This window comes from Xiphias gladius, chromosome 1, assembly GCF_016859285.1.
Source record: "Xiphias gladius isolate SHS-SW01 ecotype Sanya breed wild chromosome 1, ASM1685928v1, whole genome shotgun sequence".
Classification (NCBI taxonomy): domain Eukaryota; kingdom Metazoa; phylum Chordata; class Actinopteri; order Istiophoriformes; family Xiphiidae; genus Xiphias; species Xiphias gladius.
The window spans coordinates 19,584,896-19,611,272 of NC_053400.1; the positions used below are offsets into that span (position 1 = coordinate 19,584,896).

The following is a 26,377-nucleotide window of genomic DNA, read 5'->3' on the forward strand; positions in this document are numbered from 1 at the left end:
GACCTTTGACCACCAAAAGCTAATGAGTTCATCTTTGAGTCCAAGTGAGCATTTGTGCCAAATTTGGAGAAATTCCCTCAAGAGATATCACGCTCACAAGAATGGAAAGACAGATGGACAACCCAAAAACATAAAATAGGCATAAAAACCAAAATGAAGTAACAAAACAAAGAAATTAAAGCTAACTGCCAAAAAGATCTCTATCAAGTGAAGGCTAACTGGTGAGATAGCCATAGCTAGCCTTAGCAAAAGCTAAAGCTAAGTTTACTAAGTTTGTCTGTAATTGAAAAATATTTATTTTGCTAAACCGACGTCGGTTTGTAATTCCCCATAATTAAATCAGACATTAGCCAAATCCAATCATGATAGAGAACAAAACCCAGATAAAGCTAACATAACTAGCTTATTAGAATAGCACCAATGAAAAAAGTTTAGTTTATTTTCTCAATCAAACAAGTTAAAACCATAACATTTTGTTTGTGCATATATTTGTGAAAATTATAGTACGTTAGTTACAAAAAACAGTGTTACCATTTTTGTAATTGTAATTTTTCTTACTGAAGTGAAAAGAAGTGAAAGACAAAAAACAAAACAAAAAGAAAAGCGATCCACTTCGTTTAATGAAGAAATTGTGATGTTAATTCAAATATTTAAAATGCTGAAGTCCTGAATCCTTTCTCCTCCTCCCCCTCGTCCCATTTCCATGCTTCATGTAACTGATAGCCACTATTGTCATAGTATATTGTTTCTGCGGTTAGTTTACAATTAAGCATTTTATCTACCATTTTCATCTTAGAGGAAATGATGAAATGCATGCACTGATGTTCAGTAATCACACTGTGACCTTGGAGCACTACTTCCAAGAAAAATCTGAATGTTTCTCAAAGAATTGATACTTGAAAGCTGCCCCACCCTCCAAATTATGCCTCGATGTTGCAAACAGTTCCAACAATTCCTATGAGCATTGCATTGGGGTACTGCACCTACATAGCCCTTTTTTTTAGTCTTACCAACCACTCAAAGCGCTTTACACTACATGCCACATTCATCCAGCCACTGCACACATTGATTTCCTTTCTACACACACACACGCACACACACACCGATGATACATTGGAGGCAATATGGGGTTCAGTATCTTGCCCAAGGACACTTCGAGATGTGGACTAGAGGAGCCAGGGATCGAACCACCAACCTTCCGGTTAGTGGACAGCCCGCTCTACCTCCTGAGCCGCAGTCGCCCCAGTACAATAGGTACGATGTACATCAACAGCGCGCTCACAAATCAAGAGTTTTTAATATGCATTCTTATTGTTTTAAGTATACTCACTGTTGTCGCTCTTGTGTGAACACACTACAGACTCAAAACCTGCTTAGAATTATTCTGTAGTAAAGAATTCTCTTAGGTCTTGACATGGCAACAGGATCTGCCTGAAGTGATGCAAAACATGACAAATTAAAAATATGTGTTATGATGCCTCTCACAAGTAGTTTAGTTCATTTTCTCTGGTTTACCACTTCACTGGTTGCAGAGGTAATCGGTCAATTGAAAGCTAAAATGGAATCAAAGGTGATTATATAAGAGTTATATCCTTCTGGCTGTCATTTGTACATGAATCGCAGTCTTACCAGCTTTCCTTTTTATGAATATTTTCTTCCCTGGCACACACTGCTGGAAACAGCCTCATTTCGCCGGGGATGCTCCATTGGCGTGCACTGGAATGTAGATGGTGCCTTTGACAAAACATAACACTGATCCTCTCATCCTTGAAAACAATAGTGGTACAGGTTGAGAAAAATAAAGCTACATGGTGGTAGGCTTCACTGAATATTGCACCCGATAACCCATTATACATACTAAGAAAACTGGGGTTGCAGCTTCCATGAGGTTGGGTGCCAGAGACTGATGCGGAAGTTGGAGCTGAATATGGTTGTCATTCGTCTAAATGTCTTCCAGTATCTGCAGGTTGAGCATGGAACAGCAGTTAGGTGGTAAAAGCTGTTGGCAGAGGCTGGAGGTAGCAGACGGTTGTAGGCTGGAGGTAGAGATTGGATCTTCAGCTGAGTGACAGAGGCTGTAGTTGGTAGTTGGTGGAGGCTGCAGGTGGAGAGGGGTTTGTAATGAGACAGACTGGGGTTTAAGGTGAGTGTTTGGTTGGAGGTAGGTGGAGGATGGAGCGTGGTACTTCAGTTGGTTTGCAGAGGTTGTTTTTGTTTGTGTGTTGCTGTCGGGGCTGGATCAAAGGAGAAGCTCAATTCAACTGATTTAAAAAAAAGATGTGTGACTCCTTGAGACTATTGTAAAAGCTTGAGTTGTATTGGTATTTCTTTGCTTTTTTCTTTGGCGGCTTCCTCAGCTCTGGTTCTCCAAAAGTATCTACATCGCAACTGGGAGGACTGACTTGAGCATGTCCACATGCTCAAGTCCATCTTCATTGGCTGAATTAATAACATAGTTTAATAATCTTACATGAGAAAAATTTACATCAGATACACTTTAGAGGACTACTCTGTCCATTTTCCATGCTCCAGGCTTCTTCCTTGCACCCTCTGCCTGACGTGTGGAGATTCTCCTTCCTCTGCTGCTGTCACTGGTTTGCAGGTGGTCAGGAACGTCACACTGCTGCAATACACACTCGTGTTAGAGTGACGCTTTACAAGTACAGTAAACGCACCATCTGTACTTGAAAAAAGGGAGTTTCATTTGACAATTTTCTGGAAAAAATAACAAATTTCCCCCAAAAATGACATTACTTTTCACAGGCATAATAGGCTTAAATCATGACCCCGTTCAACCCATGGATTTTATGAAGGCCCGATTAACCTTTCGGGGGGCCCGACACTTTTGCACAGTCTGTGAAGTGTTTACAGTTTTTCACCGCTGGAATATTACATGGCTTCAGCTTTGCTGGTGACCCAAATACAAATGCTACTCTAGGAATATGCAATATGTATTCACAAAATTGACACAGCTAAGGTATTAAAACCTTTTCAAGATGGGGCCACAAGGTCAGATAGGAAAGCAGGAGCCATCTTTAGGCGCCTGTCATGTAAGCTGAAATTGTGCTTTTGAGATGCAGATTTCATAAACTAGTATGTTGCCATATTCATTATGAAATTATAACGTCACATAACTGTTGGGAATTAAAAATATTGTATTGAGTTGTATTCCGATTGCTCTGGGTCATTTATCACATCCGCGTTTCGCTGCGTCAAACCCTGAATTCAAAGATTCAAAAATGTCAAACATTTGAAAAGCAGGAACGATGATGATTCTTTTCCTTTTGATTATTTTAATAATTTCTATAATAGTTAATAATTATTTCCTAATCATTTTGAGATCAGGACGATTGGCCAACCATTAGTGTCACTGTGGGCTCTGGCATTTCTCAATATTTCCAGAAGTTTCACAAACAATCGGTCGAGTAATTGAGAAAATAATCAGCACATTGATCTGTGCGGGCAATAGTTACTTGTGGCCCTGTACCTGACCTAGAGTAGCAAAAAGTTGCTTACACAGTAATGCCTGAGTAATGAAGGCCCGTTGCTCTTCTTTGAGTACTGTTACTTTTGATACTTGAAGTACATTCTCTTGATACATACTTTTTTCTTAAGTAACATTCTAAATGCAGGATTTTTACTTTTACAATGCGGTATTATTTGCTTACGTAAAGGATCTGGATTCTTCCTCCACCCCTGTTTATTTGTTATTTATTTATTATTAGCTATTTTTTCTATTTTTTTTCAATTTTTTTAACATTGATGGTCGGGGGGGGAAATAGACCCGTTAGGTACCCGGATGTCTGACGTCATATTACTGGGACGAAGCTGTACGAGGACATGACTCGTTGAGTAACCGGTGTGGGTGCAAACGTCCCGTGAATAAACCCACTCTCCATTTTCACAATGTTGGCTTGTCAACGGGGCTTGGCCGGCAGTATCACCTCCGCTCTCCAGGTTCTTCGCAGCGATCGAGTAAAAACACATTTTAACGGTCCTTGCATTGCAGCTTTTGAGTGTGTGTTTGTGTTTGTGTTTGTTTGTTTGTTTGTTTGTTTGTTTGTTTGTTTGTGTGTATGGGGGGGGGTTAGCTACGCTGACCACTGACTGCTCCTCGTCTTTGCCTCCGCAGGTCGTTGTTTGCCGCCAGCTGCAGAGACGTCTGTCCACACAAACGGACGGAGAGGTCCGCATCGCAGAGGTACTGAAGCAGAAGTTTCCGTTAGCCTCGTCGCTCAAAGTTGTGGATATATCAGGTAAACGCAGATCCTACCGTGTGACCGGCTGCATGCCGTTGCGGGGAGGGTTTTAGCGTTAAAACAACATGCATTTTAGGTTTACCTAGGACACATAATCAAGACTGACAAATATTTTCATAATCGATTAATGTGCCGATTATTCATTGATTAATCGATGTAAAATCCCAGAGGACGGTGGAAAATGTCCATCCCAGGTTCTCAGCGTGCAAGATGATGCCTGGTTTCCCCCAAATCAAAGATATTCAGTTTAATATAATATAATATGATATAAAACAGAGAAAAGAGGGAAATATTGATGTTTGACAGGCTGAAAACAGCGTTTTCTTTGCCATTTGTACATTTAAAAAAATTCTTAAACGATTATTAAATTGTTAAAATAGTTAAGGATTATTTTTCTGTTTGTCAGCTATTAAAAATTATCAACTAATTGTTGCAGCTCTATTTTGGATGCACAAGCTTCAGGGAAATCGGTCAACTTTATCTTTGAGTGGAGAAGTGGGTTATTCAGTCTGGCCAACATCCATAGCTATTTTTCATGAGTCCCCCTGACATCCAGCTCCCCCCTTTTGTGTCAAACTGATAAACTGTTAGCCTGGTCTGGCATCGTCGCTGAAGCTTTTGATGTTTACGCTGAATTGAATACACCCAGCCCAAGACTGAAGAATGCAGCCTGAATTTAGAGTCTTTGAAAACTCTGGGATCTAGAGTTTAAAATAAAATTTTGTAGGCTTGTACGGTGTCTGTCTGCACAGCATTCGTTTTTAATGACCGGCTGTACCAGCGGCAAAATCTTAGGATGTAATTAGGGATTCGGTTAACAGTTATTTTCATTTTTGATAAATCTCTTGATCATTTTCTCAGCATTGTTTGGAAAATAGTGATAACTGCCCATCACAATTTCCCAAAGCCAGAGCGGACATATTCAGAGTGCTTGTTTTTGTGGGACCAACAGCCCTAAACACAAAAGGATTAATTTTACTGTCATAGAAGACTGAAAAACTGGCAGATGTCTTCATTCAAGAAGAATGGGGCGATTAAGCATTTTTCACTTAAAATTAACTCATTGTTTCAGCTTCAGATGGCTAACATGTCAGGTTTGGTACATACTGTCTATACGCTGTACATATACTTACACATGGTTCAGAACATATATCTAGTGAACCTGATATAAAGTTTTTTTTATATCTCAAAATTATACCACACTATTTTCATTTCAAAACAAACTAAATGGGGAAGAAATTGATGAGAAGCTCATTTGTTCCTCATTTCCTCTGACTTACTGAGACCTTTTTAGGCTTGAGAATATATATTTAATCGACTGAATCTCATTTCAGGAGTCCGTACACTCCTGCCTCTCACATTAACAGTGTTTTATTAAACACGGTTCTATATTCTATCATTTGTTTTGTTATTGCTCGCTGTGAACGTTCAGAGTTCATCTATATTGAATTAAGGTGCGACATCTCCCCGTTTCAGCTGTATTTATATTGCAAATATCATATGAAATATCATGCTGATCTGTTATTGTTGTGTAGACCCCAGATGGTCGCAGCGCTCACTTGGGAAATGACAGTGTTGTTTGTGTGATCCCGTGCTGTGTTTAGGTGGTTGTGGGGCTATGTATGAGATCCATATAGAGTCCAGTGAGTTCAAAGGAAAAAGGACGGTGCAACAACACCAGTTAGTCAATCAGGTAAACCATTTTAACGATCAGTGTTTCCTGTGGCGGTATAAAATAATAAAGAGTCCAAAGCTAGGGGTGCCATATTGTACAATTCTAGTTTTAGCAGCAATTTTAGAAATGTGTGTGTCTTTTGTTTTATTTATTAATTGTCCTGAAACTAATACTTGCCCTTGATTGTTGTGTTCCATATCTGTCAATGACACTTGGGAGATTTTTTAAATGATCTCCGTAGCTTAGCTGGACATGTTTACGAAAAACTTGAAGATTTTTATACCAATTGAATTTTCTTCATCAGCTGTTTGTGTTTTGTCCTCCTCAGGCACTCAAGGATGAGATTCAAGGAATGCATGGACTGCGAATATTCACTGATGTTCCAAAACCTTAGAGCAAGTCTTTCCACTATTGACCCACAGCTTATTCCTTTGTTCACTCTATCTGTTATGAATGTACAGTTTTAATGAGGATATTGTGTATTAAATGGATTCCATGATAATCGTTGATGTGCCTGTGGCAGAAATGCAAAGGGACATTGTCTCTGGCTGTTGCACATTAAGAATGAGAATTTTTTTTTTTTGTTTGTTTTTTTAACTAGTGAGATATCTTCTTCTCTGAGATAATTTAGTGAGAGCTATGATACGCACAATACGACTTGGTAAAAAGCTAGTGAAATGTCAAGTCATGTAGGCCTTCTCAGGGTTGAAATGATGCTGGTGTAATGAAAAGCAGTCCAGGAAGTAATAAATATAACCACCTTTAATATCAGAGACTTTCTACAGACCCCTTGTTTAAAACTGAGGGAAAATTCATTTCGTGGAGCATTACTTTTGCAATGTCATTCACACTGTGATCACAATGTACGTGCTACAATCCCATGACAGGTGATTGATTTTAATTTCTTACAATCCATTAGATTGTACATGAACCTTGTATTTATGCTACCTATGCACTGATAATTCAAGTTGCAATAAAAAGCAGCTGCTTTCCCCCTGCACACTTCTTATTTCATTGACTGTGAAGGCTTTTGTGATTTAAAAAAAAAAAAAGAAAAAAACAAAAACAAATTTACAATGCAGTTAGTAGTTGTATTGTTTCAGCTCTACTTGTATTTACTGTTAGGTGGTTTGGCTTACTCTCCATATGCTTTGTACGTGAAAATTTTAACCTGTAAAGTAACTAATATTTAGAGCTGTCAATAAACGTAGCCGAGTAAAAAGTACTGTTTTTTCCCTCTTTGGAGTAGAAGTATGAAGTGGCATGAACAGAAAATACTCAAGTACAGTACAAGTACCACGCATTTTTACCTTTACTACAGTGCTGGAGAAAATGTACCTTTCCACCACGGGAATCATAGATGAGTTGCTATTATCAGGGCTTCGACACACGCAGTAGATAAAGTGTGTACTCTTCTCCACCAACAGATGGCGCACTTCATAATTCAGCCCCCCCTGCAACCCAGACAACACACAGGGAAGAATTATATTTCAGACTCTCGAAATGGCAAACTTTAGTTGAACCAATCGCCATTTTTTCTGTGACTTGAAAGGGGAGAGAGGAAATAAAATTAAATAAAATTAAAAAAAAAAAAAAAAAAGCTCGTTCGGGACTTTACTTTTGCACGACTCTAAGGCTAAAACGGCAGACGGTGAGATTTCAGGCTCCGCCGTGGGTCACCATCCGTCCGCGCGGCGCCTGTCAGCGCGAACGGCGCCGCTCGCCACCTCACTCTGAACCTCGAGGAGGAGCGGCGGAGACGAGAGCGGCTGGGCTCCGACATGGCGAAAGACGGAGCGGCTATGACAGAGGAAACCGAGTACATGATAGACAGGCATGTGGGGAGAGAGGCGGAAGCCGCCGAGTCGCCCGGCGGTGCCAAAGAGATGCGAGCGGTGATGCTGGCGGGGTTCGGGGGGCTCAACAAACTCAGGGTGACCAGGAGAGCGATGCCCGAGCCGCAGGATGGTGAAGTGAAGATCCGCGTCAAAGCGTGGTAAATATGGGGACATCACCAGTGCCTTTCACGCGTGCTTAGGGGTTGTGATGTGCTCTGACGCTGCAGTCGCACAGGATTCTCTGAACCGGTGTCAACGCCGAAGAACACACATCTCAGCGGAGGATTTCACAGTCGTGAAGCCACAGGTCTTTTCCTAGTACAGCAGGTTGGCTGGCTGGAGCCCGTTCAGACCAGGCAAAACTGATGCCCGTCCAGGGGGCTTTTCCCCTCTCTCTTTTTTTCGTCTTCCAAGCAGATTCAGTCACCTTTAATCACGATTGCCATCTTAACAACCGCTCTATTTACGGGATGTTGCTCAGACTACAGCTGAGCCTTTTTTGCCAGTGTTGGCAAAAACTCACAGTTCAGGGAAATTAAAGTGTATCCCAATGTATTTAATGGAGAATGCCTGTTGAACCTGGCCTTGTATTCTCAGAGATACGGCCAGTGACTCACTGCTGATGATAATGAAATGAATAGTACTGGGCAATCCCTAAATCTCCTCACGGCTAATACTTAATGTTTTTTAAGATTGATTAAATAGCTGCCAGTCGTCAGAGACAGTTCAGGTGCATGCTTTCCATCCAGGCATTGAATCAGACGAATTTAATGTCAAATGCCAGTAAGGGTCTGTTTTATTCTTTGTTGCAGTGGCTTGAATTTCCTGGATCTGATGGTGCGTCAGGGGACTATTGACAATCCTCCAAAACCTCCTCTTGTCCCCGGGTTTGAATGCGCTGGAATAGTGGAGTCGGTGGGTGAAAACACGAAGGGATTTGAGGTCAGTGGAAGTACGGCTTGTTAAAAGTTTTTGAGCCCCAGAATCGGCATCAACAAAACCACAGTTGTAAAAATGTGCTGAAAGTGTATTAATGGGAAATACATTAGCGTCGACCCATAATCTACTGTGCAAATAACTCTCCCCTCAGTGTCAGATGATTGTTTCAGATTAGTGCCTGCTAGTTATCCTGCTTTCCCTGACATGTTTCTTTCAGATAGGCGATAGAGTTATGGCTTTTGTGAATTACAATGCCTGGGCAGAAGTGGTTTGCACACCAGTGGACTTTGTCTACAAGATGCCGGATGACATGGCTTTTGCTGAGGCTGCAGCGTTCTCCCTGAACTTTGTGGCTGCCTACATGATGCTCTTTGAGGTGGCCAATTTGCGAGAGGGGATGTCGGTGTTGGTGCACTCAGCGGGAGGTGGTGTAGTAAGTCCATTTTTTTGACTATTGTGACTATTGCACAGCCACAAAAGGAGTTCGGCCGCTTCATCAAGCTCTCATCATAACTTGACGGCTTCACACCTACAAATGGAAAAAGTTGTTAGTTCCCTGTTACTGCTGTTGTTAATGTCACAGTGCAAAATGAAAATATACACTGCGACTTCTGTCTAAAACTTCTTGAACATCCTTTAGAGTAATTAAAATTTTGGAATGAGCGAAAGAAATGCCTTATTATTCAAAAGACAGTTGACATTACGAGTTATAACTAAACCGAACCAATTAATCAACAGTGTTATACAAACATGAATGATTAATACAACAGCTTAACTTTATATCGATGTATCACATTTTTTATGAATGTGTGTTTATTATGTGGTATTGGACTCTGTGGGGGTTTTTTTTTTTTGTGATTGTTGTACATTCAGAGTTGACCTCGGTGCTCCCAGGCACTGATAAATTGTTGCGTCTGTTTGTTATTTTCAGGGTCAAGCTGTGGCTCAGCTGTGCTCCACTGTTCCTAATGTCACTGTGTTTGGGATCGCCTCATGTTTCAAACACGCGGCCATCAGAGACTCTGTGACTCACCTGTTTGACAGAAATGTTGATTACATACAAGAAGTCAAAAAGTAAGCATGGAGTGTTTGTCTGTGTTATGTTTGATCTGAGGCTGAAGAGTCTGTATTTAGTTCTTTGTGGTGTATTTTCGGAAACATGAATTTTTTAGTGGTTCACACAAGATTGAATTTGAAGGCATCATCAGGGAGGTTTGCTGCCGCACGTGAACATGTGAACCGGTGCGATAACGTGGACCTCGCTGAGCGCAGAGCACCGTGCCAGGATGCAGATGTTACCTGTTGCCTTATTTGGTCTTGTGTGGCCACGGTCCCCATGGCAACTCGCAGCTCATCTCAGAGAGCGGCAGCATCGTGTAGGGCGGAGGTCTGCACTGGCAATGTGGAACAACTGAGCCAATTAGGGCCGAGCACCGATACCCTACATGTTTCATTCACGACACGCCACGCTGTGAGCCAGTTTACACTACAAAGAAGACACCTTGTAGCAAACGCTGCCTGAGACTTGATGAAATACTGTATGCCACAGCTTTACTGCAGGAGCTTTGATTATTTTGAGAACTCCACCAACACACAGCCTCCTCCACTTTACAGAGCTTTAGCAGAAATTTACAATCATTTGTGGCTATACTGTTATTTAACCAGGACAGATGCAACCATCCAGTCTGCATATGAAGTACGCCGCATGACTATTCATCTGATTATAATACATAGGGATTCAGACATTGCTTCGTTAGGACTGATTGTTTCATGCTTTCTACTTACATATCAACAGTGGTAGTGGATTAATGTGCCTTTCATCTCCCTGGCCCACACATTCTTCTCAGGATCAAGAGCAAAGCACAATTAAATTAATCTTTTTACAAAAGGCAAAAACCATGGGAATCACAAGACCACCAAGCAGTTTAGCCGAGCAGGTGTCCAGGGCCACAAGGGCGGAAAGCAAGGAATTAAGGTGACCTGGATAATAACATACCTTTCGTTCTTTAATATCAGTACCTTTAATGAGTCTGATTATGCCAAAGGTTTTTGTCTGATTGATTCTGTGTGCGATAAGAACATGAGCCTTTTGTAGCATGGTATAAAATGTCTTACTGATGGCGAGTAATGTGGGCACTGCAAAACATCAATAATCTCCTCATTAGAAAACTGTGGGCAGAGTCGAAAGAAAAACGTGGGTTGCATGCTGCAACTTTTTCTCAGAGTCATACTCCAGAGAATCAATGCTCATACCTTGTGAATCCATGATCAGACAAAGTCGGAAGCTGCATGAATCACAGGCTGAATGTGTGGACTCATAGAATAGGCTCAGCACATTCAGTGCTCACAATCATAAACGAGGCAATGCAGCCATGTCACTGTGAGTGTATGAAGTTGGCCTTTGGTTGTACTTTATCTCAACTGCTCCAAATTTTTTTTCTAGATGAACTCTTCACAACATGTTCGGTAGAGCCGAAACGGTTAGTCGATTAACTGATCAGTGGCTAGACAGAAAATTAATCTGCAACTATTTTAGGGCTGCGATTTTTCATTATTGATTAATCTGATGATTATTTTCTCGATTAATCTTTTGGCCTATAACACGTCAGAAAATAGAGACAAACACTGATCACAATTTCCTAAAGCCCAAGGCGATGTCTTCACCCCCTTGGGCTTGGGCCTGACTGTTTGCTCAACCAATAGTCCAAAATCCAAAGATCTCTAGTTCATTATTATGCAACACAAACAAAAGCTGCAAATTCTCACATTTTAGAATCAGGAAATAGGGAATGTTTGTTTTTTCACCTTAAAAAATGACTCAAACTATCAATCAACAGAAAAGTTGCACGTTAATTTTCTGTCAATTGAAAAATAATGGAAGAACTAATTGTTTCAGCTCAAACTATTTTGATAATCAAGTGATCATTTGAGTCATTTATAATGCAAAATCTTGCTGACCATTCTCTGATTGTAGCTTTTCCAGTGCGAGAACGTTCTGCTTTTCTCTGTTTTGTATCATTGCAAACTGAATATCTTTGGGCTTTGGACTATTGTTTAGACAGTATGACATTGGTTAGACATTTGAAGTCATCAACTTGGGCTCTGGGAAACTTTGTTGGCCATATTTTACAGGTTTTTTTTTAACATTTGATGGACCAAACGATTGACAGAAAAAAATTATCTGCAGATTAATCGATAATGAAAATAGTCATTATTTGCAGATCTAGTGTTCAGACTATACTTTTGCATCTACTGTAGTTTATATGAATCCCTTTTTTAGTGGACTTCACCTTTACTTTGTTCTTCATGTTTTAGAATTTCTCCAGAGGGAGTAGACATCTTGCTGGACTGCCTGTGTGGGGAGAACACGGGGAAAGGCCTGAGTCTACTGAAGCCGTTGGGAACTTACATCCTCTATGGTGGGAACAATACTTATGCCTTTGCTGCGTGTTAATGTAATCTCTGCATTTCTATTTTGTTCGTTCAAAGGGGAAATAACTAAATCTGCAGTGTATTAGTCAGACTCTGGTAGATGTGCTTCAACTTTGAGGTTAATATTAGCACTTAAAGGAATAGTCCGACACTTTGGATAGTACACAGATGCTTTCCTGCCGAGGGTTACATGGGAAGCTGTACCTTCTTTTTTAGCAGACAGACATGAGAGTGGTATCGATTTTCTCACCGCACTCTCGGCAAGAAAGCGAATAACCAAATTTCCCATGATGTCAAACTGTTTCTTTAAAGATGGGTCTTGCATTCATTCAGTGTGTTGGCAGCTGGGCCGGGTGTGAAATACTGAGACTCACTTGTATAGACATAGTCCATAACCTGAAAATGAAATGTATTGTCCTTCGGAGCTGCCATTCTTGTCTAATCTCTGTTAATTACCTTAGTTCCTGTCAAGCCTCATGAATCAAATAACATCATTAGAGGGAGATTAATTCATTAGTTTTGGTTATACTGAATATGTGCGAAGGCATGCTTGCGCTGATCTAAGGGGTGAAAGGTGCCAACTGTTTCTCCTCCACCTCAGCCTTCATGCTTCTTGGCTGCCTGTTATTGACCAGTCACTTCTCTCCGGCCATTTGCACAGCATACAGACATCCTTTTATTTTTGTTTTTTCAGGCGCGTCAAACATGGTAACTGGGGAAACAAAGAGTTTCTTCAGCTTTGCAAAATCTGTGAGTCAGAGATGCAGTCCGTCATCAACATTTGAAGGAAACAGTACCCTGTTACTACCCAATGAACATTTCATGGCAAATGAAACACATGCACAAATTAGTCACTCAGGATGAACTTGCCTCTCTGTGTTTTTTTTTTTTGTTTTGTTTTGTTTTTTCCTCCAGTGGTGGCAGGTGGAGAAGGTGAACCCTATTAAACTATATGAGGAGAACAAAGTCATAGCTGGATTCTCGCTCCTCAACCTCCTATTTAAACAAGGGAAATGTCATCTTGTGAGATCAGTGATGGACAAACTCTTGTGTCTCTATGAGCAAAAGAAGATCAAGCCGGTAGTGGACTCTCTGTGGGCATTGGAGGAGGTAAGAGCCTGGGGGGGGGGGGGTCGTAAATAAAAAAAAAACGATCTCATTACAGTGGTAACATAAATGGAGATGCCAGGGGGGATTTAAGGAAAGATTTTATTCAGACATCTTGGACAGCACAAAATCTTTTGTGTGTCCCTGCTGCCTTCTGTGGGACATTGTCATCTGTTCTTGGACATTCTTCCACAGATGGTGGGTAGGTTGCATCTTCCTTTTCCACAATTATTTCACACCCGAACAAATACGGACAGGCCGTATTTCAATCACTTCGCTCTCGATCTCTAAAAACTCTCAAAGTCCCTTTTTCTTACTGTGGCTTTTCCGTGCCTGGAGAATTGTTGTAGACGGACGCTTATTTTAATCAAGATATTGTTGCCTTTGGCTCATCTTATTGGCCACTGAGAGAACACATTGAAAATGTTCTTCATTCAGTGCTAGTCACGACCCCATACTGTAGCATCATAGCGAATACGCTGCTGCTCCTGTGTATTATTTGTACGATATCTCCCTCGCATTTTTTCTCTTAAATCCTTCGACCTGTATTCTTTGGTGTCTGTAGATTATTATCTAAATGCTGCCAACTACATAATGCATTTTCTGTCAGAGATTAATTAACTTTTTCAACTGTTTTTTTAAGCTGCCCGGTAGACTACCTCCCGTCTTTTTAATTCCGATTCCTGCCTTCTAAGAAACAACTTTCACAATGATTTCTTAGATTATATTTTTGTATAATTTTCCATCCACATAGCTACAGGTTGTTGTCAGACTCGAGGAAGTTTGGTTCCTTGGTCCGAAATCCACTCTGTGCTGGTTAGCTGTTTAATGCAGGCTTCAGGCAATCCACTTTAACTCTTAAAGACAGGAAGTATTTGCGTGACAGCATCACAATTATCAGGTAGTTGTTTTCAGTTGGACATCACACACTGGTAAACAAAGCCCCAAAACTGGAAAACGAGGGACATTCGAACACCCCACTAGATGTGATCTCTTTTAGAGTGTCTCATTAGCTGTGGTGTATCTGAGACCTTTTAGGAGATTTTTCCTTTGGTCAGATGAGAGATACATACTCTGACTGGGGACTGTGTGGCTGTGTTCAGACCGTGCCTGTTTGATTAGTTTGTTGCAGCGGGGGTTGGAGAGGCTACACCTAGATCATTCTATTTGGTTTATGAAGCTTGGTGACCTCATGTAATTCTGACATGGCGCTGCCTTTCATTTGGGCGTTTTTGCACCCGATACTAAAGATCTAGTCACTGTGTGCATGAAATTAATAGTTGAAAGTTTTATCCTCGGCAGCAGGCAATACTTGTCCATAACTATAAGCCACAACTGTGGAGTCAAATTGGTAAAAGCTGCGGTTTTATCTCCATTTCCAGTAGCTACATATGACTTACGGTATGATTACAAGTTTCAGCCATTTCCTCAGCATAGCGTTTTTTTACCGAAAGCAATTTGCCATTTTGATCGCTGTTCCCATCACTGGAACGAAAATGCATAATCTGTCTTTACAAGTAAAATGTTTGGTATTTGTTTAACACCCACAAATGCTCCAAGAATTCAGATAAAAGCAGAGGCAGTTTTGGTAATCCATCACAGTCAGCTGATTACAAGTCATTCCAAACTTTCTATCTACAGTCAGAGAGAGAACATGTGGATGAAATAATTGCTGTCTTCAGATTTTCATTTCTCATGGGAAACTTCCCCCGTGCTGTTGTCATTAAACTTTGGCAGATTGCTCGGGCCATTCACTAGAGCCATTGCCCATGAAGAATCTCATTAGATGGGAGGATGGCGTGGGATGTAGTATCAGGGGCACAGCCTGCCTCATCTGCTTATATGCCTGGAAGGAGAATTTGGAGGGCATTAGTTTACATGTTGACCATGGCAACCTGTTTTTCTGGAATGAAAAGTTGGAGAATGCGCATGACTGGAACAGAATAAGAGGTTAAATAAGGGTTAGGTTTTCTGACCACCGGCAGTTTCGGTGAGGAAATATTCATTTTTCTCTTTCACTTGGGTTTCCAAGGTGAAAGCTGTTTAGGATACTAAAAAATAAAAGTGAACCTACACACAGTATCTCTGTGATTAGTTGTCATTGTACACAAAGTCTTTTTTCATCCGCAATACAAGTGGAAGTTATCCCCTCTCTTCTGCAAACTTGCTACCTCGAAGCAAAATGCTGGACAGGTTTCTGACCTAATTTTGCTCTTGGCTTGATTTCCGGTATTTCATTTAACAAATGAATGCTTGTGACACAATGGCTTTCAGACAAAGAGGCACATTCAGTTGTGTCTCTGTGTGGATTGTAATGCGAAAGCAAGATATGGCATCCTGAGTAATCTTTTGTGATGTGTGAATTTTTCTTTACACAATGAGTCAGACAAGCTTTAATGAGTTGCATTGATCTTTCATTGTTTATAGTTTTGCAGCCTTCAACAAACTCTACATTTAAAATCCTCTTGCCAACTAGATGGTGGCACAGGGCCACAAAAAGTAGGCAACAGTCAGCCGCAGGTGGTCCATGGTTGTAAAAGGGTTAACTGTTAGTTAATCCTCATGAAAGCCGTACGAAAGTTACTCCAGTTAAAGCCTGATTCACTTTTAGATGTTGTTCCTCCCATCACTTCATAATCCCAGACTTGCCATGTTGGTAACAGTGCTATGTGCTGATACGATTTCTGGGTTTTAAAGTATGCAAACATGAGCGGTTGCCAAGAGTAGTTTTGAAGCCCCAGTCAGTGTATAATGCACTACTGCCCTATACGTCGCATCGTGACTGGGTATCCATTAACGTCATGGCAAATGCAAACCATGTAGACCATGTGCCCCCACTACTCCCATTCCTTCAGCACCCTGCTCAAGGCAATCAGACTGCAGTTGACGGAGAAAATGGACCAAAACTCTGATATATATTTTTTTTTTAAACCGATGGTTAACTGTCCACGCAGGCCTCAAAAGATTACGACATATTTTCTTACTTGTCAGTTATGTTCAACGAGCAGTTGCACGGGGATGAAGTTTGTTGAATCTGAACGAAATGTCATTAGACAAACATATTGTTCACGTGTTTCCACAGACTCCCTGACGACAGAAGCCCGGCATTCATTTTTACTGTAAACTGATTAAAAGCCCCCGTCTGCAGATCCTTTAAAATGTTTGCGGTGTATCTAGGTGTCGAGCACTACTGTCGTTTATCGGTGTAACAGACTCAATCACTCAGTCGTTGTTCGCTTTGTGATAGTGTCCACAATTTTTGTCTATTGTCTATGAAAGAAACATAACTACTGCTTTTTGAATGTAATTTTACATTTTGGATTATTCTAAATGTATATTTTTCTGCCTTCAAAGACAATGTAAAGTCTCACTGCCTAAGCTGTTTTAAAAAGAGAGTCTGGTAATTACTGTAACAGATGGGAGTTAAGAAGAAATGGAGAGATAATACGTCCAACACAGTGTTAAAACAATGTGTGCAGTTGGCAGAAATTTGTGTCTTATGTTACAGTTAAGTATTCAATAAATCCTCCTTATTACAATTACTATAAAGCTATTTCATTTTCACCCTCACATAAATGAAACCAACTCCAGAAGGATATGATGTCTTTTCAGAGTTTTATTATGTTGGTGTATGCTTTTTTAAAGAATGTAAATATTGAATTTTTTTTTTTTTTTTCTGCATGATAAGACTGACTATAAAATTGTATAGTACGTCTAATAATAACGTGTCCTCCAGGAATCTCCAGAAACCTTTATTATTCATGTCATTTATTTGTCATTAGAGCCCATTCTGTCCTGCTGGTCTAAAGCTGGTTAATAAAGTCTTGCCATGCCAAATGCATTATGCATTATGCAAAATACAGCCCACAAACAGTATATGTTCCTGTAGTCACAGGTAACATGAAGCAGTGTACTTGTCTGCTTAATAGAAACCTTTTTTGGATCATTACCACAGGCAGTGAGGTGTTCGCCCAGCAGGATGAGTTGGCATCATTTACTCAACACTGAGGCCATTAACTTCTCTCGCAGAGTGAGTTTAGATTAGAACTGTTCTGAGGGGTGGAAGAGCTATGATCTTCTGTGTCCGATTCAGTTGACAGAGGACGTTTTTTTTTCAGCAGGTACTTTGAAATGTCTCTTTGATGTTACAGCAGGCTGTTATTGTCGGAAGCTCTGTGTCATTCTGCGCAAAAAACATTTTTTATGAGCAGAAGTGAAAAGTTGTAAGGCACCCTAATGTGTTTTTTATACATTTAATATAAAAATGTTACAGCTCAAGTCTGGCTTTAATGCATTTGAAAATATAACTAGGATTCACTGGGCACTTTAGTTTTTTTCTACAGAATGACCAAGATTAGACTTAGACGTAGTACCATCCTAATGCAGTTCTACAACAAGAACTTTTAGAACTTCTCTGACTCTTGGTTGGTTTAAATAAGAACCACAGAGAAGAAAAATGCATACTGATTTTATGCTAAATTAAAATCACTCTGTTTGTATGGATGAACCCAACTACACGTTAGGGTTTTCGTTTGCGTTTCTTTTTGTAATGTATTAAATAGTCATGCTGTTTCTAGATGTTAAAAGTAAGAGTCAGCATCATAGGAGGTTTCATTTGTGATATCACAGTGGATGTCTGTAACTTCAGCTTGTTGAAAGTAACTTAACTGTTGTGTTTTATCCTCAGGTAAAAGAGGCCATGCAGAGAATTCACGACAGAGGCAACATAGGAAAACTCATTCTGGATGTCGAGAAGTCTCCCACCCCTCTGGTGACAGCAACAATTTTAATGTGCTTTTTCCCAGTTAATTCAGAAAGAAGAAAGTTAAGGAGGGGGCCATTGGGCCTCCATTTCTCATTAAGGATTGATGGCTGAGAGTTTTTTATAAGTGCTGTTTTACAAAGATTTAAGATTTCCACACCGATTACAGTAAATGTGGCTGATGACCTGACTTCAAAGTAAGTAGCCTAAGTTAACTGTTTGTATAGTGTCTTATATATATAAAATACCATTTATAAATCTAACAGGAGACACAAAGATGCTTAGAATGTCACACTGAAGACATGAAAGTATGATTTACAGTTACAGCTTCAATCTTGATCGATCTGAATGCAGGACTAGAGAAATATCAATGACAAAAACAACACATAAAATTAAAGGATTGTATTACATAGATGGTCCGGGTTATATGCCAGAAAGGAGGAAGAGGAAACAGGAGGAAGATGGCAATAAATTGGCAGATGTAAAAGGACACACAATACAGAACCGGATTGGGGGAGTTTCAACAAGTTCTTGAGGATTAAAGAAAAAAACCCTAAATTTGGGTTGCTAGGAATACACTTAATGATAGCCGAATAATATTTGGTCACTACCGCAGATGGCCAGCGACAGCACCGAGACCAGTGAGGCTGGAGAGGAAGAAGAGGAGCCCGAGGGAGACAACGACAGCAAGGAGCGGATGCCTTTCATCCATTAGACCCGACGAACCCCTCGGCAGCACGCCTAGAGACTGGAGAGGCTGCACAGATCCACCACAGAGGAACACAACCACACACCAGTGTTGTGCAGTATGTGCTATATGCATGTATGCATGAATGTATGTATGTACAGTGTATGTTTGTGCCTCTTGTGCGTTACCTATTGTTTGTCAGTTGATTGGTCAAGCAAACTTTTTTGGGTAAATGAAGACTAATAACATTTTTGTCACCCAGGCAACAAGTGCAAGTGCCATTCTCAGAATAGTATTATTATATTCTTTACTGTATTATGAAGTAACATTATGCTAGCCAATAATGTGAATAGGTTCGTGTCCATTTTTACAGTTGATTTCATTGGCCAGCAGTTTATTGAATTAGCAACAAGCATTTAGACCAGCTGACTTTGGTTTTGTCACGTTCAGATTACCACCTTTAAAATTAGATTTAGTATAGCACGTAAGTGTCATATACCCTAACAAGCTTAGCATGCCTAAACATTTCACGGGATAGAAAAACATTTAATTTAATTCTTACCTCTTCTTAGTGACGACAGATGAAAATGAGAGCAGACCATTGACACAAGTTTGAGAAAATGACCCCAATGTTTTGACGTTTCTGACCAAGAGAGTGAATCCCTTTCTCGTGTTACAATAGTGATGTGTAGGCCAGGAGAGTCAGAAAAGTCTATGTGTAGATATTTGCACGATATTTTATTCTTAGGCGCCCAGCTTGTAATATTATGGGATCACCAGTGCCTTTGAGGTATAGACGAGCGTTTGATACTGGAAAAGCTTTCCTCGTGTGACGTTCATATTGAACAAGCAAACAAAAAAGGTATTTTTAACAGGAATGTGAAAACAGATGTGTATGCTATTTAAAATTCTTCCTGGCGTGATCATATAATATATAGTAAGGACACATTTCCCCACTAATCTGCATATTCAGAACCTTATTATGTATATCTTCCGGTCACAAGAAGTTGACAGTTTTGTAAACACTGGAGTGGCACAGAACAAATTAGAGTTTAAAGACATCAAATTTCTGTCTGTAAAAATCTTGGAGGATATATATACATACAAGAGAAACTAAGATAAATCTGTAAATTGTGGATTTTCTTAAGGAGGATCAAGAAATAGTCAGACTGCAGTCCTGCAAGGTCTGTGGAGTCTCGGCTTTACTTGTCTGACCAAAGCTGTTTACTTGCTGGTGCTTCACTACAAAAGTGCCATAAAACTCCAAGATAAATGATTTTTACATTGAGCTGGTGTATAAAAGTAGGGTGATTTAGGTTTGTGCCACACTGTGTATTACTTTATTTAAGTATGATGCCCTCTACTTTACTCTGAATCTGCCGAGTTGCTAATGAAATGCAGGAGAGGAACAGCTGGCAAGGAACAAATGTTTGCCACAAACTGGCACTCCTCTTATCAGTTCATTGATCCGTTTTTATTTGTAATTTATCAAATTAAAACAAAACTGCAATGTATTTGGGTTTCACTACTTATTAGGCCATGCTTAGTCAGTGTGTTTCATTTCGGCTAGTCATCTGAATTGTTTATTACTTCACAGAGAGTATATCAAAAAGCATTTTCTCACATATAGAAAAATATAGAAAGAATAAAACAAGTTAACACTTAAAAATCTTGCCACTTTAAGAAATGAAAAATGTATCAGCTTAGCAACAGCAAAACTAACAGGAGTAAACGCTGCATGCTTTGAAGTTGAATGATAAAGAGTGGGGAGACGGTGTTAATGCGTGTACTCAAGGCATGAAATGAAAAATTTTAGAAGTTGATTTCTAGACTTGGAAATAGGGATAATGATGCATCGACACTCTGAAAATACATCTCAGTTTTGATACCTTTAATGTCAGGTCTGTTTGTGTGTGGTTGAAAGAGAGAGAGAGAGAGAGAGAGAGATAGTGCATGTTTTTGAGTCTATGTATTCATATGGCCTTGTAAAAAAAAAAAAAGAAAAAAAAGGAAAATCGTGTCTAAAGAAGTGTTTGGCATTGTAGTATATTCACAAAATTCCTCATAAGCTATGGTTTACCTGTGGTCGTATATTTTTGTCACATTTTTCGTTGTGTACTTTCTTTGACTACAGCTCTGTTTACTTGAATAAATTTATCTGCAAAGTATTCTGCGACTGTGTTTTGTCTTAGTTCAGTGTTTGAATGAATTTATTTCACATAAGATTTACACCCTCCCTGAAATATTTCTTTCCATATTACATTAAAAAAAGTTGTCCCTCTTTTAATATGTTTCAGGGAACATTTATTCTTTACAGGAATATACTATGTACTTATGTATTAATTTGAGTTTATGAAATCAATGGGGAATAATGGCTTATTCCTGGACTCAAACATAAGCCGACTTCGTGAGAAGTTCCTTGTGTTATAAATGTTTTCCGGCGTACATTACATTTGAAAATTTGGAATATACTAGTGTGCTGCTAATTTCTGCATAGTCCCTCAGGTTGGCACCAGATGGCAATAACGTTTTAAACATTTTCACTTCTACAGATAATATTTTTGTGTTACTGAATTGAACAGGACAAATATGCCGGACATGCCTTTGCTTGTTCCCAAGTAGTCAGCGCTATTGTCGGAATCAATTCATGTACTGTTGGCAGAACTGCTACAAACTGTGCTTTATTTATGTGATGCCTTAATCGTTAATTATTAATTAAACCAGAACTACCGATCCCCTGTAAAGTAGCTCCCTGTTAGTTTTGAGTGTTATGTCTGCTTCAGGATGGAAAGAGAGTAGTGCTGGGAGAGATTGCATTGGCATAGCGTGTGCTAATACAGCTTTTTTTTTTTTTTTTGCACACTAACAACACACAGAACCTTGACTCAGTACTGTGCAACGAGTCTAAATTAAATAGCTGTTGCAGACATCCATTTACATGTACTGTGTTTAACAGTAGACACAACATTTCCTGTCTTCTTGTACTTTTATTCCGAGAGACAGTTTTCTGTAACTTGCTGGAAAACAACACGTTCAGAGGACGACCTTATCATACCAGTAGGTGTATACGTTGCAACTAATAAAACTATTAGTTTTTAATTAGAAACCCTGTTTGGTTATAATACATTATTCTAGAGAATATTTCACGTATGTGGAAAATGTATTATTTAGCACAACCTTAATTGAAAGATAATGCTCACGAATGTACAAATTGAAGACTGTGAACTGGGGAAAACATGCATGAGCTGGCTTCAAAAGTTGTATTGCTATATTGACATCATGTGCCCTCGGGTGTTTCTTATTTAGCTCCCCCCTCTTCCATCTGTATACGAGATCCCACTCTAAAAATAACTTCGCCTGAGCCAGAGCTGGGAGCTGGACTTCCTCAGGTCTAATAGCAGCTTTATTTTTAATATTATACAAGTGGAAGTCTGTGTGATTGAAACATTGTAAAGCCATCTACAGTGTATAAGTACTGACAGTTGTAAATGAACCCCTTATTAGTGTAGATTACTATCACCCAGTGTACATGAATCCTATAATTCCCTGTCAGGTGACAGAATTTAAAAGCACACGCTTTTATTACAAACTTGCAACATTGTTTTCCACTCGTCGAAAAGCTTAAAACTTAGCATGTCCAAAAGTGACACGGGAGGGGGGTGGCATGAAGAACGCTCTGTAATAGTGAAGCAGTCAATGAATTTCCAGTTTGTTTGTGAAATGAAAGGGAATACTGCTTAGTGCACCTTGTCCCAAGTAAATATTTATCAAAAGCCAGACACAAGGAAATCATTATTTGCCACTCCACCCTTATACCTCCCTCACCTCCTCCTGATGCCTGGACAAAAACAAACAGAGTTGGAGCCAATGTAGGGAGAGTACGCAGAAAAAGGCATACAGAGGGCTAGTATATATATTGAGCTGCCCGCAGTGTTTTTGGTTCCTTCCACAGCAGTATAAGGTGTGCCACTGTGTCCCGTCCCGTAGGATCCACTGGCCTCAGACATGGCACGTCTGGCCCTCCCTGTCTTCCTCGTTCTTTGCTTCTCTTTGCTCCACTTCAGCTGCAGCCGTCCATCTCGCACCAAGAAGGCTGTGTCAGCTCGACAGCCCGGAGGTAACTACACACATCACATAAGGTTCAAACAGTAATGCACTCTGTAGTGATGTTAAACTGACCTGGTTTTTTCTTCTTTTTTTCTTTTCTTGCTTCTTCATCGAGATGCGGCTGCAGAGGAAGACGAAGTGAAGTCCCAGCTTGAGAGGTTGTGGCGGGAGGTGAACTCACTGAAAGAGATGCAGGCGTTGCAGACAGGTACTGCTTTCACCCCGTACAGGCAGACTGAAGCGAGAGCAGGTCATAAGCATCACTGCATTCCATAGTTCTTTCAAAAGTAGGTTAATCGGAAACAAAATCATTGCACAATGATGGTGGTGATCCTCGTTATATTGTAAATGTGTTAAAGTACATATGACTGGTGGCCTTCTCTTAATGCTGCTTGCAAGTTAGGCCACTGAGCTGTCACGCAAAATAGATTTTGAACCTCATGGTGTGCAGAGTCACCAGCAGAGGGCAGCAGCACTCACATACGTCTTTAAATTGTAAAGTAAAAGGTTGAATTGTACAAAAAAAATATACAATTTAAAGGGAATGTAAAACTATCTAAATTAGTATATTTTTGTATTATTCAGTGTATTTCTTTGTTTCTGTTTTTTCCATTTGTATTTATTTTTACATAGTACTTAGTTGAGCATATAAAATGCTATAAATGTATTTATTTATTGTTGTTGTTTATTATTTTTATTTTTATAATTTCCCTATTTTCCTTTTTTGGCTAGTCACTGTTAAGAGTGTGAACAGTCTATGTTATGAGTTTATGAATATGGCTGTATGAATTGCTACAATCAAAAAAATGGGAGATTAAAAAAAATTAAGTATTAAAAAAAGATTATTTTTATATAACGTGCATCAGGAGTATTTTCATATTGCTGAGGAAACTAAACATTGCAATAGTTTTGAACTATTTAATTACCATATAGTTACTTTAAAGTCGCTAATCAAATAAGCACTTTGTGTTTTCAGTCTGTCTCCGTGGCATCAAAGCGCACAGGAAGTGCTATCTGACAATTGAGGAACCAAAACATTACCATGAAGCAAATGAAGACTGCATTGCACAAGGAGGAACTCTTGCAATGCCGCGGGACATGACGGAGAACAATGAACTGAGAGACTATGCAAAGAGGAGCGCTCCAGGATCCAAGGACTTCTGGATTGGTGTGGCAGACATAGTGAAAGAAGGCCAGTATGTTGATGTCAACAGCCTGCCAGTCAGCTTTTTCAACTGGGACCGCTCCAAGAAGCAGCCCACAGGAACGAAGAGGGAGAGCTGTGTTGCCCTTTCAGTGGCTGCACAGGGAAAGTGGTACGATGAGGTGTGTCGGAGCCTGAAAAAGTACATCTGTGAATATGTCATTCCTTAAAGCGAATGTTGTTGTTGACTACTTGATGAGCATTCATGCAGGTCATTCATTAAAATTGTCAAATCTGTGGCCATTTATGATGGAAACATGGCTTGTTATTGTTCATGTATTATAAAACTCCATTTTATTAAATTTTGTCTCTATGTATTAATTAGGTTGCTAATTAGCTTTAATACACAAAGTAATAACCGGCGACTTATGGATTAAGTTAGACAGAAATAAACAAAAATGTAAACTGTTGTTTTTTTGTTACAACCATTTCATTTTGTTTATACACTTTTTTTCTGCATTAAGTTTTCTAATTTCTTCAACATCAGTGTACTTTATATTGACACTGTTGTATACATACATACATACCAGTGAGTTCCCCAGTCTAATACTCAGCGGCTGAATAGCTCAATGAGCAAATGTGGCTGGAGTGATTTGCTCAAGGTCAGCATGTGAAGTAAAAGCAAGTGTTTTTAATTCCCTTGCCTTTTGGTTGTTCTCTGGAGCATCACTATGACACTAAACTAAGAAGAACCCAAAGAAAAAGTCTTAAACTAACTTTGGGGAGTAATTTACATGAGCGTTAGAGAAGAAAGATATCATCTGTAAGGGACTCTTGTTGTATGTTCCACTCTGTTATCAGACTTATTGACTTAAGAGGGCACGTACAGTTCCCAATGGTAAGTAGTGTCAAACTTTTACCTACAATAACTATGAGGCCCTACTGGAGGTGTAGGTCTTTGCGCTTTATTTTTTAAATCATTTTTTTTTTTTAAATCTGTAATACAACAGTATTAGATAAATATCTATATAAATCATTTCATACTAAAATGTTTTAGCACAACAAACTATGCAAAAACTGAAGGAGTGTACAAACATTTTCACTGCACTGTACGTACATGGATTTACAGTCTGACTGTAATGGATCCAATCAGTGTATCATTACGCAATAGAAAATGAACTGTTAGGGACTTATTGCTATCTTCGGTACCTGTTAATAGATGAAATAAAAAGCAAACAGGTGTGTTGTGCCCATTTCTGAAAAAAAAAAAGTCTATTTCTATTCTAACTGTAGTGCACAGTGAATCCAAAGACTCATTCTCACCATCCCAGCCATCCCACATGGGTATCTGTAAATTAACCGACTGCTGAATGCATCGCTATAAATGTATTTCTGTCTATAACGCGGAGGATAAATATGCATTCCAGTACACTTCATGACCTCTTTATTCCCTTCTTATAGTTCCAGTCCAGTGAATGTCTAGTGCAGAAGATGCTGGCATTGATGTCAGCTTGTTTTGTGACTATGAGGAAATTACTCATGCTACGCTTGTTTCCTTATTCTGTTATAACATATTACTCTGTTGATGCTTTGATTGTTTTTATTAAAAATGTAGGACTTTATTTTGGTGCAGTGAACACCTCTCAATTGCCCAAACTACACCTTTGTCTCCAGACTCAACTCCAGCGCTAAAGGTCGAATCCAGACTCTTACATTGAAACTAAATGCAAACTAGAGTCTAGAGTCAGTCCAAATGACTTGTCTTTGGAATGTGGGAGGAAACCCAGATCGCCAAAAATAAACTTGAACCAACACAGAAAGAACATGCAATGATGGAGAACGGGACTGTTATCAAACCTTGACCCTTCTTGCCGTGAGGTGACAATGTGAAATATGCATTCTAACTCTTTGCGCCGAGTTGTTGCTGCAACACTGCAGTATAAAGTGTACTGCAGTGTACAAATGTCCAGTAATATAGAAAATATTACTGTGTGTTTCACCGTGTACTATGAACTTAACAAACTAGTGTAAAAATCCAGTTATTTTAGTGTCTTTGTACCCCATCATGTTGTACACTTGCTCTTGAGCCACAGCCACTCATCGTCACCCAAGGCTAATGGTGGACTTCACAAACAAGCGACAAGTCAATTTACGAATTGATTCAATAACAGTAATGAATTTTAATTACATATCAGTTGGCGCTCCCCATGGCTTACGGTTTAAGAAGTCAACCAAAAACTGCAACATCCCCCAGTTGGACTCTGGCTGGGGACCCTTGTTGAGGCTCTCTCTCCTTCATTTCCTATCATCTGTTCTATCTGTTATGAAGGCCTAAAATACCCCCAAAATATATACATTTAAAAAAATTACAAATTGGTTAACATCTGTGGGATGGCTACAGCCAGAGTAACCTGCTAGGCGTGTTC

At 39.6% G+C, this 26,377-nt stretch overlaps 3 protein-coding genes across 5 annotated transcripts; all 3 read left to right on the forward strand.

Annotated features, from left to right (window-relative positions):
• Window positions 1-3,797: 3,797 nt before the first annotated feature.
• Window positions 3,798-6,436, forward strand: bola3 (bolA family member 3). The gene is made up of 4 exons (XM_040145377.1): window positions 3,798-3,975; window positions 4,133-4,256; window positions 5,864-5,952; window positions 6,263-6,436. Exons 1-4 carry the CDS (start codon window positions 3,907-3,909, stop codon window positions 6,326-6,328), a joined length of 348 nt encoding a protein of 115 aa, XP_040001311.1. The 5' UTR covers window positions 3,798-3,906; the 3' UTR covers window positions 6,329-6,436.
• A 1,186-nt stretch (window positions 6,437-7,622) lies between these two features.
• vat1l (vesicle amine transport 1-like) lies at window positions 7,623-20,847 on the forward strand. Of its 2 annotated transcripts, XM_040128885.1 has the most exons (9): window positions 7,623-7,930; window positions 8,585-8,714; window positions 8,929-9,144; window positions 9,643-9,785; window positions 12,027-12,130; window positions 12,838-12,893; window positions 13,059-13,253; window positions 17,938-18,021; window positions 18,629-20,847. In XM_040128885.1, the coding sequence occupies exons 1-9, from the start codon at window positions 7,716-7,718 to the stop codon at window positions 18,725-18,727; spliced, it is 1,242 nt and encodes a 413-aa protein (XP_039984819.1). In that variant the 5' UTR covers window positions 7,623-7,715; the 3' UTR covers window positions 18,728-20,847. The 2 variants fall into 2 exon arrangements, with proteins under 2 accessions (XP_039984819.1, XP_039984734.1); XM_040128800.1 differs by having other exon boundaries at window positions 17,938-18,740.
• Window positions 20,848-22,578: 1,731 nt separating this feature from the next.
• On the forward strand, window positions 22,579-25,359 carry clec3a (C-type lectin domain family 3, member A). 2 transcript variants are annotated; one of them, XM_040131942.1, is made up of 3 exons: window positions 22,579-22,817; window positions 22,935-23,015; window positions 23,784-25,357. In XM_040131942.1, exons 1-3 carry the CDS (start codon window positions 22,706-22,708, stop codon window positions 24,179-24,181), a joined length of 591 nt encoding a protein of 196 aa, XP_039987876.1. In that variant the 5' UTR covers window positions 22,579-22,705; the 3' UTR covers window positions 24,182-25,357. The 2 variants fall into 2 exon arrangements, with proteins under 2 accessions (XP_039987876.1, XP_039987885.1); XM_040131951.1 differs by having other exon boundaries at window positions 22,695-22,817; window positions 22,923-23,015; window positions 23,784-25,359.
• The last annotated feature ends 1,018 nt before the right edge of the window (window positions 25,360-26,377 follow it).

Excerpts from the sequence above, each read along its gene's own strand:
- clec3a (XM_040131951.1), top strand. The coding sequence starts at position 22,706 with ATGGCACGTCTGGCCCTCCCTGTCTTCCTCGTTCTTTGCTTCTCTTTG. Across the intron at positions 22,818-22,922 it reads GTCAGCTCGACAGCCCGGAG|ATGCGGCTGCAGAGGAAGAC; the intron begins GTAACTACACAC and ends TTCTTCATCGAG. Across the intron at positions 23,016-23,783 it reads GATGCAGGCGTTGCAGACAG|TCTGTCTCCGTGGCATCAAA; the intron begins GTACTGCTTTCA and ends TTGTGTTTTCAG.
- bola3 (XM_040145377.1), top strand. The coding sequence starts at position 3,907 with ATGTTGGCTTGTCAACGGGGCTTGGCCGGCAGTATCACCTCCGCTCTC. Across the intron at positions 3,976-4,132 it reads AGGTTCTTCGCAGCGATCGA|GTCGTTGTTTGCCGCCAGCT; the intron begins GTAAAAACACAT and ends TTGCCTCCGCAG. Across the intron at positions 5,953-6,262 it reads AACACCAGTTAGTCAATCAG|GCACTCAAGGATGAGATTCA; the intron begins GTAAACCATTTT and ends TGTCCTCCTCAG.
- vat1l (XM_040128800.1), top strand. The coding sequence starts at position 7,716 with ATGGCGAAAGACGGAGCGGCTATGACAGAGGAAACCGAGTACATGATA. Across the intron at positions 7,931-8,584 it reads AAGATCCGCGTCAAAGCGTG|TGGCTTGAATTTCCTGGATC; the intron begins GTAAATATGGGG and ends TCTTTGTTGCAG. Across the intron at positions 8,715-8,928 it reads AAAACACGAAGGGATTTGAG|ATAGGCGATAGAGTTATGGC; the intron begins GTCAGTGGAAGT and ends TGTTTCTTTCAG.